General features: G+C 32.4%; 2 protein-coding genes across 7 annotated transcripts; one reads left to right on the top strand and one right to left on the bottom strand.

Annotated features, from left to right (window-relative positions):
* Window positions 1-373: 373 nt before the first annotated feature.
* On the top strand, window positions 374-8,659 carry LOC127264124 (uncharacterized). Of its 6 annotated transcripts, none has more exons than XM_051293521.1 (8): window positions 379-682; window positions 4,744-5,034; window positions 5,165-5,218; window positions 5,293-5,502; window positions 6,108-6,226; window positions 7,683-7,786; window positions 8,113-8,237; window positions 8,338-8,646. In XM_051293521.1, the coding sequence occupies exons 1-8, from the start codon at window positions 473-475 to the stop codon at window positions 8,452-8,454; spliced, it is 1,230 nt and encodes a 409-aa protein (XP_051149478.1). In that variant the 5' UTR covers window positions 379-472; the 3' UTR covers window positions 8,455-8,646. The 6 variants fall into 6 exon arrangements, with proteins under 6 accessions (XP_051149479.1, XP_051149477.1, XP_051149478.1 ...); XM_051293523.1 differs by having other exon boundaries at window positions 381-682; window positions 4,744-4,824; window positions 8,338-8,643; XM_051293522.1 differs by having other exon boundaries at window positions 374-682; window positions 4,744-5,205; window positions 8,151-8,237; window positions 8,338-8,659.
* A 5,213-nt stretch (window positions 8,660-13,872) lies between these two features.
* Window positions 13,873-16,270, bottom strand: LOC127263374 (U-box domain-containing protein 19-like). Its single transcript, XM_051292361.1, has one exon. It carries the CDS (start codon window positions 16,190-16,192, stop codon window positions 14,114-14,116), a length of 2,079 nt encoding a protein of 692 aa, XP_051148318.1. The 5' UTR covers window positions 16,193-16,270; the 3' UTR covers window positions 13,873-14,113.
* Between the last annotated feature and the right edge of the window lie 420 nt (window positions 16,271-16,690).

Consider the following 16,690-nt stretch of genomic DNA (forward strand, 5'->3'; position numbering starts at 1 on the left):
TTTTTTAAAAAAATAATAAATATTTTTTTAATAAAAATTTAACGAAAACATAAAAAAAAATAAAAAAAAAAAATTTTAATGAACAAAAAAATATATATATAAAAATACCGTGCATTTCCCACTAATATATATTTATAGTAGAGACATTGACTCTATGGTTTTCAATCATGCCACGTCGCACACACATCGACATATGATGTGGACCTTTCTTTTACAACAAAAAGTATATTTATCCAGTTCTTATTTGAAGTCCGTCCGTTACTTGTATAAACGGCCAAAATTGGGATTTGAGAGAGATCCTTAGACGTGAACAAATATTATAAGTATTTATTAAAATATAATTTTTTTTATATATTTATTTATTTATTTATTTTAAGATGTAATTTATTCCCGTGCCAAGCCTGCCTATCTCTACTTTCTCCTGTATATAATTATTCTGTGTGTTTTGTGTGTCTGGGTTCCTTCTTCACCCATGACTTCCGCCTTCATTTCCCCCAAAACCTTCTCCATTAATTTGTCGTCTACATCATCTTCACCTTCATCTTCATCGTCGTCTCCAAATTACTATCAGCAGCAGCCTTTGAGTTGCAGGTGTAAGTACCAATTATCAGGCGTGGATGAGCGGAATTTTGTGCTTCACGATGCTCTGGATGCATCTGGAATAGATACCACTCACGCAAGGGTATGAATTTTCAGTTTGTGAATTAGATCTATCATCTTTCTTAATTAAATGAATTTTTAGTAGCTTTAATTTTGTTAGTCGCACTGTCAGTGACGACGGAATCAGCAGTAAAAGTTGGTGGACAAAATAGATTTTTTTTTATCGATTCAACGTGGTTATTTTTTATTCATGGTACATTTTGACAAAAATTAAAAAAAAAAATTGAAAATTTTAATTATTTTAGAAAAAATTACATAAGATTTAATATTTTTTTACTATAAAAAATAAAATTTAGAAATTAAAAATATAATTTATAATTTTTTACATTATAAAATAAAAAATTAAAAGGGACAATTTACTGTATAAAATATATGATAAACTGCTTTTTTAAGCCCGTAACTAGACCCTTTATCATTTTAGTGTCTTAAGTGGAGTGTCGCAAATTAGTCTCATTAGTGAAAAATTTTCACTGTTTTAGTCCTCCGGCGCCGGAGATGCCAGCGTGGCTCGCCAGAGGTCGCTGACGTGGCGGACACGTTGATTTTTTATTTTTTTTAAAAACTTATTTTAATTTATTTGTATTTTTTTATTTGATCTAATTAAAAAAAATTAAAAAAAAAAATCCACGTGTTCGCCAGGTGTCGCTGACCTGGCGGGACACCTGGCGGACACGTCACCTCCGGCGAAGCACGCGGGCATCTTCGGTGCTGGAGGACTAAACAACGAAAATTTTCACTTATGAAACTAGTTTACGACAGACTCCATTTATAGAACTAAAATAATAAAGAGGTCCAGTTACGGAACTAAAAAACAATTTACCCTAAAATATATGATTTTATTATTTTTAATATAAAAGAAATACATATTTTGAGGGCTGGGGTCAATTGACTCTCTAGCCCTCACATAGTTTCGCCCCTGCGTACTGTAGTCGTAAGCTTCCAAGTGTCTGTGATGGTGATATACGTACTTAATTAGTTTCCACAGAATTAATGGTAAGGGAGCGCAGTTAAGAATTGCACTCAGTTTTGGAATGGCGATCGCCATGGATGTTTAATAAGATTGATCATGTTGTAAAATTGTAGTCTGACTAATTGTATAATTAGTGAGTAATTAAAAAATGTATAAGTAAAAATAATTATAATTTAATAAAAATAATTTTAAATTAAAATTAAGATGATCCAATAGTTTAATTAAAATAAAAAAATCATAAATTATAATTTTTAAAATGTGATTAAAGTATATAATTATAATTTTTAAAAAACATTGAACAAATTATATAGGAAAGACGAAAATAGATACTACTATTAATTATGTTTATAAGAGTTTACAATTATCCATAGAGTATTGAATTGCATGGATTATTATTTCTTTAATTATTTTTAACTTTTTTATTTTTCGGTTTAGCTCTATTATTATTTTACTATTGGGAGTAAGAACACTAATTTTATCCCCAATTTTTTATTATTCATTAATATTTTTTTTTAAAAAAATATATCTAAATTAAATACTGTCTTCGTCCGACTATAAGAGTCTTATTTATGTTTTGCGTGTTGGCCCTTAAATATTAATTATTATATCAAAACATATTACAAATTAAGAAAAAAATTGTAATAATATTTATATTAGTATCTTATAATACTAATAGAAGGATATTTGTAAAAAATAAATAAATAAATATAAAGATATTTTTAATGTTAAGTAAAATCACGCAAAACTCTCTTAGAGACAGATGGAAGAGTATTTTTTTATTTTATATATTAATATTTATCTTTGTGATATTATATAACTATTCAAATTAAAAAAGAATTTCTTATATAAAATTCAAATACAAAGTCAAATTTCAAATCAAACTCCCAAAACACACTAAAAAAAAAGCAACAAGTGTTTATCTGTAAGATTTTAATTTTGGGTTTTGATTTTGAATAGTAAAATTTTAAATTAAAGTAATTATTTGATGTGATATAAATATATATTGATTTTGATGTTTTGAATGTAAAATTAAACTTTTTTATAATATAATAAATAAATAAATAATAGGTGTTTGATTTGATATTTAAAAAAAAAATAAATTGAAATATTAAAATCAGAATAAAACATAACTAACCCACAAAGCTGATTCTTCAAAGCAGCTAACACCATCTCCAAACAATTTTTAACTTCACTCTAATCTATTCCTTTTTATTTTTTTTCTTTTTTTCTGACAAAACGAATATTTCACGTATATTTCTTATTTTTAAACAATTATACATGGTGTCTTCTCTAAGTATTTTTATGACACATATTTTTTTTAAAAAATTAATATGTTATACGTATTTATTATATTTATATTATCTACCCGATTCGGTATATCTCACATAAAGAATTATTCAAAATTTTCTCATTTAAATAATTTTTAAAATAAAATAATAATAATAATAATACTATTTAATTTGATTGTTATTTATGTGAAAAATGTAATGACTGAAAACAAATAAATAAAATAAAAGATTATAATGAATCGCAATTACATTAAGAAAATAACGGCATTAAAAATACTTTCTCCATTCCAATTTTATTATCCATATTACTACTGTAGATACGATAATTTAATTAAAATATAATTAGTGAAAATTTAAATAAAAATATGATTAGTAAATTATTAAAAAATATATTAGTAAAAATAATTATTATATAATAAAAATATATAGTTATAAATTAAGATTAAAGTAAATAAATAGTTTAATTGAAATTTAAAAATTATGAATTATAAAATTTAAAATGCTAATAAAATGTATAATTATATTTACAAAAAAATGAAAGAACAAATTATATAGTACGAACTGAAATAAAAAATAAAAACAAACTATATTAGACTAAAAAAATATTATTAAATTAAAAATTATTAACACAATACAGAAACAAAATCAAAAAATTTTGAGGTCGGAAAAAAAGCATGAAAAAGTAAAGATGTGAGTTTACAAAGATCGAGAATTCAAAAAGAATTGGGAACAACACCAATCCGCTTCTTCCTCATATTTGCATCAATATGACTATGATTTTAATCTATTTGACTATAATTTTAATAATTTATGTGAAGACCTTTCACTATATTAAATATGCATCTTCATTTATATTCCAATAAATTTATTATAGTTGCTTTTTAATCTTTATAAATATTTGTAGTTTTTTTTTTTTAAAAAAAAAATTGTGTTGTAATATTTATGTGTAATATTATATTGTGTAATATTTATATTGTTTGTTTATATACTACATACTACTTACGTTCGGTTATAAGAGTCTCATTTATTTTTTTTGGGTGTGTTGATATTTGAATATTAATTATTATTTGAAAAAGTTATACAAATTCAAGGAAATGACAAAAATATTTTTACTAGTATTTTATAAGTGCAAAAAATTATAAAAATATAAGAATATTTTTAATGTTAAGCATAGTGTAAAAGGTAAATGAGACCCTTAAACCGGACGAAGGGAGTATTATATATTATATAATAATTTAAAAATAAATAAAAATTAAGCCCAAACCTAACTAAGTCTTTAATTAATACGTATTAATTAAATACGTCCTATTGGGTTGTACACTAAATTTGAGGAATATTGATATTATATTGGTAGTGGATAAAAGATTTTTTTAATTGTGTAATAAAAAAAAAATAGGGGTAGTTTTACGGTGATATGGTTATATATGGAAATAAGACTATTGTTTTGGGACGGACAAAAATGGTAAACAAGACTATTGTATCGGGACGGACCAAGGGAGTATTAGATAAAAATCTAAAATAAAAGGATCAAAATACAAAATATAAAAGTCTTCCTTTATTTTGAGTTGGAGGGAAACTGTAGTTTCCTCCATTTTTGGAGGAATAAATGGAGCAGGCTGCAAGAAAGTTTCCTCCATTTATGGAGACAGCTGAAGAAGCTCAAATAACCCGGTGCACTGGTGGAAATTATTTCCTGCATCCTTTTTAATATCCTTTTTTTTTTTTTTTTAATTTTTTTTATTTATATTTGATTCTGTTTGTAGTTTTAGTTTCACATTCTTCTTGTGGAAACATCATCATTTATTAATTTGTGTGTTTGAACAGGCTGCAAGAGCTGGTTTTTGCTCGCAGATTCAAAAGTTATGTGACATTGAGAGAGAAACAAGCATAAGTGTAAATAGAAAGGTCGATTTGGGTAGAGCAGCTCTTCATATTGCAGCTGAAGATGACTCTCTTACTCTTATCTCACACTCTTCTCTACCACTTCCTACACATGATTTTATTCCAACATTTTATAGCCTTTCTATGGATTATTGCTCCCATTATAGTTCTTCATATAGATCCTCCCCCGAGGCTTTTCTCGAGTGTTTAGATAGATATCTGTATGTCGATAGAGTAAGTTATAATTTGTATGCTCTATCTTTGTGTAGCTTAGTTTATCACTTTCCTACAAAAGAAATGTTTTTAGCTGATGTTGCCTGCACTGTAGATTCCCAACTAGATCACGGCCTTCGTCCTTTTTCAGGGATTTCGAAGAACAGCCGACCAAACCAAGCACCGTGCCTTGTATCTGAATTCAGTTTGTATCTTATATATTGGTTTTAAACTGAGTTCTTGTTCATTGCTCCTGAGAATTGCATTCTTTTTTTACAGGTCTTAAGGCATCGTTTAGGTTCTGTTTCGATGCTCTCAATTATATACTCGGAGATTCTAAAGGTGCTTCGCATTTGGGGTGTCGTAGATTTTGACGTGGAGATCTTCTTCCCTCGTGATTCTCATAGTTGTCCTAAGGGCTACCAAAAACAGAAGAGCACAGAATCTGATCAATTACATGTTATGACCACACAATCTTTATTGGTGGAGGTAATTAAAATGTTAAAAAGATTATTTACTAAATTGTAGAATAGGGCGGTTGTGCTGATTTTCAAGACAACACACGGTGTTACCATAAACAGTACACAATATACTTTTAATATAATACAAATACAACACACGACTTAACAACACATAATTTAGTCTCACACAACACATATAATACTTGATTTTAGCACATGACATACTCTCATACAACATACGCTATAATTATGAACTAACAACACATGTTATTATTACAAACAATACATGATGTATATAATAAAGCGTGTGTTGTTTTTATATTTTACGTGTGCTGATTTTTCAAATTCATCACCCTAACCTTTCCCGTACCCGCAGAATAATTATGCCATCTTTCCTCAATTGTTAAATGCAATTTCATGTGTCTTTCCTCTTTGATTATTAGATTCTTAATAGAATTCATCTCAACAAATTATTGAGGTTTCTTAATAGAGCTTCTAGGAGGGTGATGCTTCATTGTAATCTAGAATTGGCTCAAGAATTTGCCTTAAACTAGAATTATAAATCCTGTTTGTAACGCATTTCCTTATATATGTTAGTGGGTACTAATTTATTTGTGAAATGTATTGATGCAGATGTTGAAAGATTTGAAAAATGCTTTCTGGCCGTTTCAAGTTGATCGTCCAAGAAGTCCATTTTTAAGAGCAGCACAAGCTGCTCAGTGTCTCATCGGACAAAATAACAATAAAGAAAGGTAGTTTTGGAATCTTTTAGATATAATATTATTGAATTACAGATGAAATATAATATTGGGAAATGGTAGATACAACACAAGACAGTGAATAATACAAAAATTATGGGGTTACATTAATCCTTTTTGACAAAGTTCCATTGTTATAATACCTAAATTTTGAGTAAAAACAGAGAGAAATTACACATATAATTATATTACAATTTATATGAGTTTACAAGAGTTTAGAATAATGAAGTACTTTTTAATTTACTAGTACTATTTCTCATTAATCACTTTTAGCTATCTATACTATATTGTTTTATATAAAAAATTATTAAAAAAAAATTTACTTTGATCTTCAATTTTTATAATTTCAATTTTAATTCATTCAGTCATGTGTAACTCCAACATTGCAACACTTCTTAATGATGCCTCCTCCCTTAACCTTTCTGTCTCCTTTTCTTATGTGCATTGTCGTTGAAAATTATCCCTTGCATCTGTTAAGGTGGTAGACATTTTACATAGTATTTGGATGTCCATATTTCAAATTTTCACCATTGTGATTTACACTATATATATATATATATTGTTTCATGTGCAATTCTATGAAAGAAGCATGTGTGAAGAAAGGTATTGGAAGAATTACATACAGTTTGCATTATTTTTAAGTTTAATATTTTATGTACATTAAGCTCAAGAAGGTATTTTAAATCTAGATAATTTCATGTTTGCTTTATATGGGTAAAATAAATTGGCCAGCTGCTCAATTTTTCATAAAACAAATTTTATAAACATATACATATAATATTAAAAAAGTATATAGTAAAGTTTGATTGGTTTGTATTTAAATTTGAGTTTTGATTTGAATTATGTTTTAAAGAATATGTAGACGTGATATTTAATAAGAAAACAGTATAATTTTTATTGAAAATTATAGTAATTGAATAATAAAAATATAGTTTAAAAGTAAAATCAAACAAACGCAGAATTCTTTTAAAAATAAAATAATTAATTAAAGACTATTATATATATATATAAAATTAAGGGGCTCTTTTTTTTTTCCTTTTTTTTTTTTGCCCCGGAATAGTAGAAAATATTTCTAGTGATAGTCAGACCAGATCTTCTATTCCATTAATACACCTTATCCTCCTATCCTGGGTGTATATATACACACACGTGTGTATGTATAACATACCTAATCTTCCTATCTCCACACACAAAAGGTGTATATATCCACACACGTTGCGTATGTATAGTACATATACACTATACATACAAACACGTGTATATATACACATTATGTGTGTAAGGATAGAGGGATAGGGTTTATTTTTGGGATAGAGGATCCCATGAGAGTGACAACATGCTTTGATGAGATTATGGAGTTTCTATTCATATCAAACAATTATCTCTAGTGAAGTATGTCCCTTCTCCGCAAGCATCACTAATTTTTACTCGACTCCATCGTCTGATGCAGTCTCTTTGAACTTGCATCTGCCAAAGCTGCTCGTCATAGGCTGCAAAGAGGTGCCGGTGCTTGGACAATTAGTCGATTTGGTGATATACGGCGTGCACTAGCAGGTATATATGCTAATTAGGGACATATTCATTTTCATGGATTGTATTAGAGAATAGACCAAAGTGTTTTCTTCAAGGAATTGTTTTACTAAAATGCTAAAATACACAACTTAAATTGATTCATAATTTCATTAACTTTGATTGGTACTTAGATCCATATCACTGCCTCCTAACATAGTAATGTCCTCACTGTCTTCTTGAGCAAATCTATACAATTCAATCATCGAAAAAATCAATGTAATATATGATAAAGTTCTACTTGGCGATGATGTTGAGTCCTTATAATACGTAATACTTTTTTCTGCATTTTTGTTCTCATTCGAACACAGCTTGCGAGCGCCTTATCTTACTCAAAACTGATCCTAAGGAACTAAGAGACTATGCTGTCCTCCTCTACCATTGTGGATTTTACGAGGAATCTTTGCACTTCCTTAAACTTTACCAGCATACAAAGGTGGACAGACCTTCTTTCTCAATTCTACCACGCCATAAATGTAATATGCAACAATTTACTCACCTAGCCTGCATAATTAACTTTAATTTCTTAAATGCAGCCGCAATATTCAGGCTCAAGCGATGACGACGTGGAGGAAGAGGCCGTGGAGAAGTTAATAATTCGGTTGAACCTCATTGTGATGGAGGAGGGTTGGTCTCGGCCTCACGACAGCTAAACTATCCTTTTTCAACAATTCTGAACCATTGTAATATCTTGGAACCTTAATATGAAATGTAACTAATTATAGATATAAGTGTCTTGAAAATTTTGAAATGATGTAGAAGTGTGAGCAATGTTTTTTTTTTTTTAGTGTACATATGATAAGAACAACCATGGTTGATACTACCATATATATATATATATATATATGTAATGCATACATACATGTATGATGAGAATGAAAAACTTTTAGTTTATTTATTTATTTTTTTTAATGAGTTGTATTTTGGTTTAAATAATGATTTGGTACAATGTTTTATGGTGAAAAAATTGCTCTTTTTGGGCATTTTTTAGTATTTAATCTTTGTGTTTTTCAACAAATCTATAATATTTTTCAAACAAGACATCAAATTAAATCATTATTTGAATCAAAACCCAATCTTGTGCTCAAAAAACGAATCCCAAAAGAAACAAACCATAGTTGTTTTGTGTTTGTAGCTGAGAGTTGGAGTTGAAATCTTGGTTATACCTTATTGTGATGTGTTTTTTGGTTCTTGTTGTGAAAAATGGAAGATGTTTTGCATTAATCTGATGTCTTTAATGAAAATAAATAGTGGTATGTGAATTTTTTTATGAAGTGGAAAAATATTTTACTATAGATTGGACAGTTCAATTGAGGTTTGGCACTGTGGTTGCTTTCAAGGAACAATTAATATTCATATTGTAAAAATAAAACTTATATAATAAAAATGAATAAAAAGTATAGTTATTTAAAATTAATATCAAACTATATTTATAAAAAAATTAAATTTTGAATGTATGTAAAATATTAAGAAAAAAAATAAAATTTTAAGTACAATAATAAAAAAAATAAAAATATATTGCCAACATGGCAACCAAACACATTCTAAACATAATGCACTTTGGAGTGAGTTCTTAAAGAGAATCCACATTCATTACAATTCTAAAGTTTCAAACTGGAATCCAAAGTCAAAGTCCAAGTAAGACTAAACAACAGATAATTACAAGTTCATTCCAAACTAAAATTGAAGCAAAAATGGTCAAAAAAAAAAAAAAAAAAAAGAAAAAAAAAAAGAAGCCTATTAAAACTATATTACTCAAAGAAATTGTGTGAAAAGAAAATATAACAAAAATTATAAGATAAAGAGGTGTGTTTTAATTTTTTTCAGATTATTTGAAAGATTTATTTTTTAAAAAATAAAAATGAAATGTATAACGAAAGAAAACGACCAGAGACAATGGAGTGATAAGAAGACAACAATAGAGCGAATAATGGACAGAATTACAAAGACAAGGATAGATGGTGCATATTTGAAGTTTGGACAAAGGTGATTGATTGAAGAATTAGATATTGGGATTTTAGAATAAAAATTTAAAAACTTATTAATATATTATGGGTAAACTGTTTTTTTAGTCCCGTAACTGGAGCCCTTGTCATTTTAGTTCCGTAAGTGGAGCCTTAAGTGGAGCATGTCGCAAACTAGTCCCATAAGTGAAAAATTTTCCCTGTTTTAGTCCTTCGGCGCCAGAGACGCCCGCGTGGCTCGCCGGAGGTGACGTGTCCGCCAGGTCAGCGATAACTGGCGGACACGTGGACTTTTTTATTTATTTTTTATGACTCAACTTAAATGATAAGGGCTACTAAAAAACAGTTTACCCATATATTATTTATATGTTTTTTTAATTCAGGCCGACGGATATAATTCAATTGTTACAAATCCGAGCCTTCCACAATCTTTAATGAACAGGGCTGCTCCAAACTAGGGCTTTTTGGAGCCTATTTACTTAAGCTGGAGATTTATTTTTATTTATATTATTATTATTATTATTATTATTATTATTATTAAGGTAATTTTTTTTATTTGATCGTTTATAGCATTTTAAATTGACCATGTTTGAAAATAATTTTAGAAAGTAAATTTTTTTTATTAAAATGGTTTTTTGGTGTCAGATTCGTTATATTCGTCCGTCGACATGGTGCTGACGCGGCTGATATATAATCGTCTTGTTAGTGATGTGTTGGAGGATCATTTTAGCGGAATTTTTTTACTATGTGACTATTTTCATACGGTGTCTATTCACTCTATGAGAGAACATGCCTATGGCACGTCAAGAAAGAAGTGATCGGATCATCGGTCCAACCTCTATTCAATCTAATCAGTCTAACAAATAGCAATATGGTTGTTACCGTCAATGCCGCCACCGCCACTGTTGCTGACGACACCGAAATTAGTAGGTTTGTTTTATTCTTCCTCTTCTTTTGTAAAATTTCTCGCAACCAAATCTTTTCCAAAATTTTCGTTGGCCCTAGTTGCTCGCCGCTGCTGACGACACCGAAATCAGCAGGTTCGTTTTATTATTCCTTTTCTTTTGTAAAATTTCTTGCAACCAAATCTTCCCCAAAATTTTCGTCCACCCTAGCTGCTCCCCGCCACCGTTGCCAACGATCTCTGCCGAAATCAGCAGGTGTGTTTTGTATTTTCTACTGTAGAATTTTTTATTCTGTCTTTTTAAATCATAATTTACACTCAAATACAGATCTGGTTCATTCCATCCCGTCGCGTGAGTGCACACCTAAACTCTCTCCAAATTTACCCTCCCTCTCTAGTTGCTCGTTGCCGACGCTACAACCACCACTGCCATTGCTGCCGACGCTACAGCCACCGCTGCCATCGGTGCGGCCGATGCGCTTCAACAGTATTTTTTCTCTTTCTATAAAATTCCCGCAACCAAAGTTTTCCCCAAAGTTTCGCCCGACCGAGCGTCCGGCCCTTCCTATCGTTGTCGTCAAAGAAGGAAGTGAACTATTGAATAAAGAAATGAAGATGAAAGTGAACGAGAAGAAAGTGAAGCTACAAAGAAAATTGTTCATATTATGGTTGGTTGTTTTTGTTGTTTTGGTGGAGGTGGTTTTAATTTTATCTAGCTTATGTGTATTTAGGCATGAGCGCGTAACTTATTCTTATGAAAATTCGATCTAATTTGGTTTTCAATGCTCTCTAGTTCATAGAATGTGTTAGTATGCGGATTTTGGAACGTTTGATTTGAGCTGAGCTATATTTGCTTTGGTGTTTGTGAATCGTCTTTTATTGATCAGTTGGTTTCAACCAGCTGTGCTACTACTACCTTTATAAGGTTTTTGAAGAATCTCCAGCTGATTTGATTCAAATTATTTTATGTGCATTTTCAGACATGACTTAACTGAATTACATATTTGTTCCATAAGAGAATTGGTTGTTGATGAAATAATTATTGATGTTGTTTCCTTATTAGAAGTTTTCTGCTGAAAATTTAAAGCCATCGTTATGAATGGTGCCAATTATCTTTGTTCTCTAAAGTAATTTTGCTAATACCACTATCATGGTTCGCCAGATCGGCCGAGTCCGGTCCGACTCGGCCGATTCGGAACCGGAACGGTCAGGACTGTTCCGGTTCAACCGAAAAATCCGATATTTGTCATAGGGTTTTCAAATACACACAAATCTTATCCAAAACTCATTCTTATTAATTCCTTTACCTACTTTATCTCTTCTCTCTGTAGATGGCTTCTTCTTCCCGGCGGTAACGAAAAATATGCTCCTACTTTCTCTCTTCTCTCTGTCGCTGGCTTCTCCTTCCTGGCTGTGACGAAAAATACGTTGGTTTCTGCTCTCAGTTCCTGGTGGTGGACAAGGTAAGTTCTGGGTATCTATAGTTTTGGGAATGTGGGTTTTAGCAATCGTCTATGTGGTAGAAGGATTTGAGAAAAAATTTTGCCTATTGAAGAAAAATTGTTGGTATTGTGTAGAAAAAAAGTTAGCTTCGGCGAGGAAGAACCGGAGATTCAGTGGAAGAAAGACGTGTGGTAATTATATATATTATTACGTTAATTAATTTAAATTTTTTTAAATACAGTTTAAAATTAATTTTGTTCCTTAATTTTTGGATTGAAATTAATGTTGAATTATTTTGATTGATTTATTTATTTAATTGATAGGTTCAATTATTTTGGATTATATTTAATTTTATTTAATCTATATAAAGTAAGTTTTATTGAAATTAACTTTTTTATATATATATATAATTTAATAAATATACATTATAAGTCTAAGTTTTACAAATTAGTTATTTAAGTTAAATTTTTGTATAAATTTGATTTATCAATAAAATAATATGTATAATTTGTCCAATTAACTAATAAATTACTACTTATAAATATTTTAACAATTTTATTATTCAATTGTAAAATGACACCACATAAAGATATTGGTTGGGATCATGCTACTCCTATAAACAACGATATAGAAAGCAAGCAAAATGCAATTATTGTGGAAAAATTATTCACGGTGGGATTACTAGGATGAAACAATATATAGCGCATGTTACAGGTCAAGTTGAAGTGTGTACGAGAGCTCCAAAAGAGTTACTAAAGCAACACTTGATCCAAGGAAAAAGTATGCGAGCATCAAACAAAAAAAAATTAGAAGCATTGCACAATTCCATTCTCTAAATTTCTAGCTTTAAGCTCACAAAACTCACTCCTAGTTTCTCTCCCAATGAATGATGAAAAGATTAAAGAAAAACAAACCTAGGAAATATGTATATATAAAATATGGAACCCTTCCTTTGGCCAATAAAAAATTGACACAACAATCTTTTAATGGGTCAAACAAATTTGGACATATTCAAAGACATGTATATGACCATAAGGGACGAAATTTGATATGTCTATATCCTCATAAATGTCATAGGAAGAGATGATAATCAAATAATACATTTCTTGGTAATGAAAGTGATAGACTTTTTCTTCCTTCAATGTTGACCTCTTATTTGCATGCAAGCTCGTGGGACAAAGCTCTTTTTGACTTTGTATGTAGTAGGACAATGAGATATATATTTTGTCTCACCTTAAAGCTTTTTCAATGACCAAAATATCAGACATTGAACGATGAACTCGAACAGGTTGCAGTCTTGCAAACAGCTGATTGATTGTCTGATCTGTCTACAGATCTAAAAGTGACCGAGTGTCCCTTCCTTTTTCTTCATCTACTTTTGTCTGAATATTTTGCGAAGCCCCGATACATCAAACAAAATTTTATTAGTAATTTTATACTAATAGATAGGAGGATTATATTTCGTGTGGGTTGAGTTTCGGATCATATCAGGATAGCTTGCGAGTTGGGTTCGGATCACGAGTCATGGATTGGGCCAAAAAATTCAAACACTTCCAATTATTCTGCAGGCTGCAGCTAACAAAAACTGGGAGTCGAAGCAAATAGATGCCAAGAACCCATTTCATCACAGGGAGCCATGTAATGATATTTGTAACTAGAATATATATATATATATACATGTTTGTACCGGTCTGTTTTTCAAACTATTTATGCTTTGCATCCTGTTCTGTGCTGTCTGTTTAAAGTACACAAGAATCTCGTATTTGTATATGAACTATATATTACAGCTTGAAAAGAATCACTTAAATACATGACCTGTAATGTACATGGCTGCCTCATCAAAAAAAACAGAGAAGCAACCTTAGAGACAGGCTCACAAGCAAAAAACAAGTTGAGCCTATCACCATTCTCAATACTAACATAGTTATATAAAGAATGAAGCAAAAGCATCCATGGCTGTAGATCCTTGCAAAAGTGTGGCAACAGTTAAAAAATGTTCGATTACCACACGTGCACGAACTGCTCCTGAGTCGAAGCCGTCGATCTGGACGATCCCTTTTCGTTGAAGGCGTGCAGAATCCTAATGAGGGAACTGGCTTTCTTGGTCGATCTAACCGTGCCGCTTGTGATCAAAGAATACAGAGACGCCATTACAGATGGGCTCTTTACTAAAATGGGAACCACATCTGCGCCGTCGTTGATGCACAGAGCCAGCAGCAATGATACACTGAATTCTCTTGCAGCTGTTGAGGTAGAAGAGCTCAGAATGTCGACTATTAAGGGCAAAGCTCCTGCGCTGACAATGGCCATTGCTCCATCGAGGTTTTCGCCTAGTGTCGCTAATATTGCCAGGGAATGTGCTGTAAGATTTTCCCTTTCGGATGTTGTCAAGATTGTGAGGACTGAAGGAACTAATCCAGCTGATAACATCCTCCACTGGTTCTCAGGGCACATGAGGAGACTCAAAGTAGTGACCAATGCATTTTTCTTACCACATTCGGGGCTGTCCTGGATTAGCTTCATAAGCCCGGGAATGGCGCCCGGGATTCTCCCGACTGTTCTCTGATACTCGCGTGTTGAAGTAAGGTAGAACAATGCGCCGGCAGCATGCTGGCGGGCATCGGCCTTTAGCCCGGAGGTTAAGACATCGACAATTAGTTCCAAACCTCGATTTTGAACAATTGTAGCCTTGCATTTATGGTTCTTTGAGAGATTCAGCAATGCCGCCATTGCGTTGTCCTGTGCTTCCGGATTGTCTGAACAAACCAGATTCAGGAGTGGTGGAACTGCGCCGGCTTCTGCCATACAAGACCTGTTAAAAATGCTTGTTTTGGTCAGAAGCCGAATCTCATATGACGCCTTTTTCTGCTCTTCAATTGTTCCAACCACAAGCCTTTGGACAAGAAATGCCGCCAGCAACTCCATGGCCTGCTCGGCCGCCACACTGCCCAAACCAGTCGGCATTTTTATTGAAGCGCAACCATGCTTCTGCGCGCCAGATTCGGAATCTTGGAGGAGGACTCCATTTTCAATCTGGAATCGAGTGATTATCTGCTTCAATGAATGGTTTGGAACCAGGTCGATGCACATTAGCCTCTCCCCTGTTTTGGGACAGGTGTGGTTGCCTGACCCGAACCATTGTAAGATCGAAGCCCTGTCGTAAGTGTGGCCTGTCGAAATTGTTACAGGATCAGCCATGACTTCCAGAGTTATAGGACACCTGAAATCATCAGTATCCAAACTAGTAAATGTCTCATTATAATTTCCAGATCCTCTTCCAGATTGATGTAAATCTCTGGTGCTTGAAGTATCGACATCTCCAAAGAGAGTGCATCTGCAGTAGATCATGAATGTCAACAGATTGTTAAGAAATCCAAACTCCCTTCCCTCAGGAATGGAGGAACATTCTTGCCCTATTTCACCTTCCAAGAACTTCACTTCTTTATTGCACTCACTCCACCTTCTAATCCCCAAATGATTCAAAACGCCTGTTATATCATTCGATTCTGGAGCAATTCCACCTTCAAATTGATTCACAATCTCAAGAACCCTAACCATGGCTCTTCTGTCGTCTTCCTCCACTTGGAATTCCAATTTCAGAGCCTGATTCCTCACGAACTCCACCAAATCTGCAGCTTCGTCTCCAATGTCGAGCCCAGCCAAAGGTACAACCTCCAAAGCGACTGCGACAGCTCTCATCAGCACGCGGAATTGTGTGGAGACTTTTTCCGATTTCAGCAGCATCCATAGCCGGGCGTCGTCTCGCGAGCAATCTTCCAGAAGAAATTCAATCTTCTGCAAGATGAAATGAAGCTCGGACAAGCAGAGAGACAGGGATGCTTCAAACCCTAAATCCCCAATTCGCACCTCCTCCAGAACGACAACAAGGGCTTCGATCAAACGGATCGAATTTCTCGCGTTCGTCTTGTTCGTGAAAAAGAATCTCGATTTGAAGCCTCGGATTCTGCGACCTAAATCGATCAGAGAAGCAAGGAGAGTGGAGACAGCGACGGAGTCGCAAGGACGAATCGCCGGAAAGTTCAGAATCCGGCGGACGAAGCCATTGGATTTATTTATCATTGAATCGAAAAGATCAGAATCCAAGAAACTGTAGAAATTACAAACAAAAACTTTTTGAAGATTGCAGCTTTTTGTTGGTTACTGGAAAATTGAACTATCGATTCTCGTTATGGAAGTGGGCTATATATGGATTTGGATATGGAAATCGTAGTTATTCATCGAAGGACACGTGGCGCCCTGTGATGCGTTGACGTAGATTTAATCAATCTAAGGGTCGTGCGGAATGACACGTGGGGAGTGGAGGCTTCATGGGAAAGTGCTAAGGCCAATCAGACAGCAAAACGTGGTGCGACAGTAATGGGCAGACATTTAGGGCAGCCGACATTAGGGTTTTGAATTATTAACGACGAAAGAAGCTCAGCGTAGCGTATGCATGCCCATACAATACAATACAAATAAGCCATTAATTTGTCAACGGACATTATCTTTCTACCTGGTATTCCATCCATGCACAGTCCACGCAATGCCAGGTTGTTCAATTATTTAAATTAAAATATA

Source organism: Andrographis paniculata, unplaced genomic scaffold (assembly GCF_009805555.1).
Source record: "Andrographis paniculata isolate CXL003 unplaced genomic scaffold, ASM980555v1 Contig69END, whole genome shotgun sequence".
Classification (NCBI taxonomy): domain Eukaryota; kingdom Viridiplantae; phylum Streptophyta; class Magnoliopsida; order Lamiales; family Acanthaceae; genus Andrographis; species Andrographis paniculata.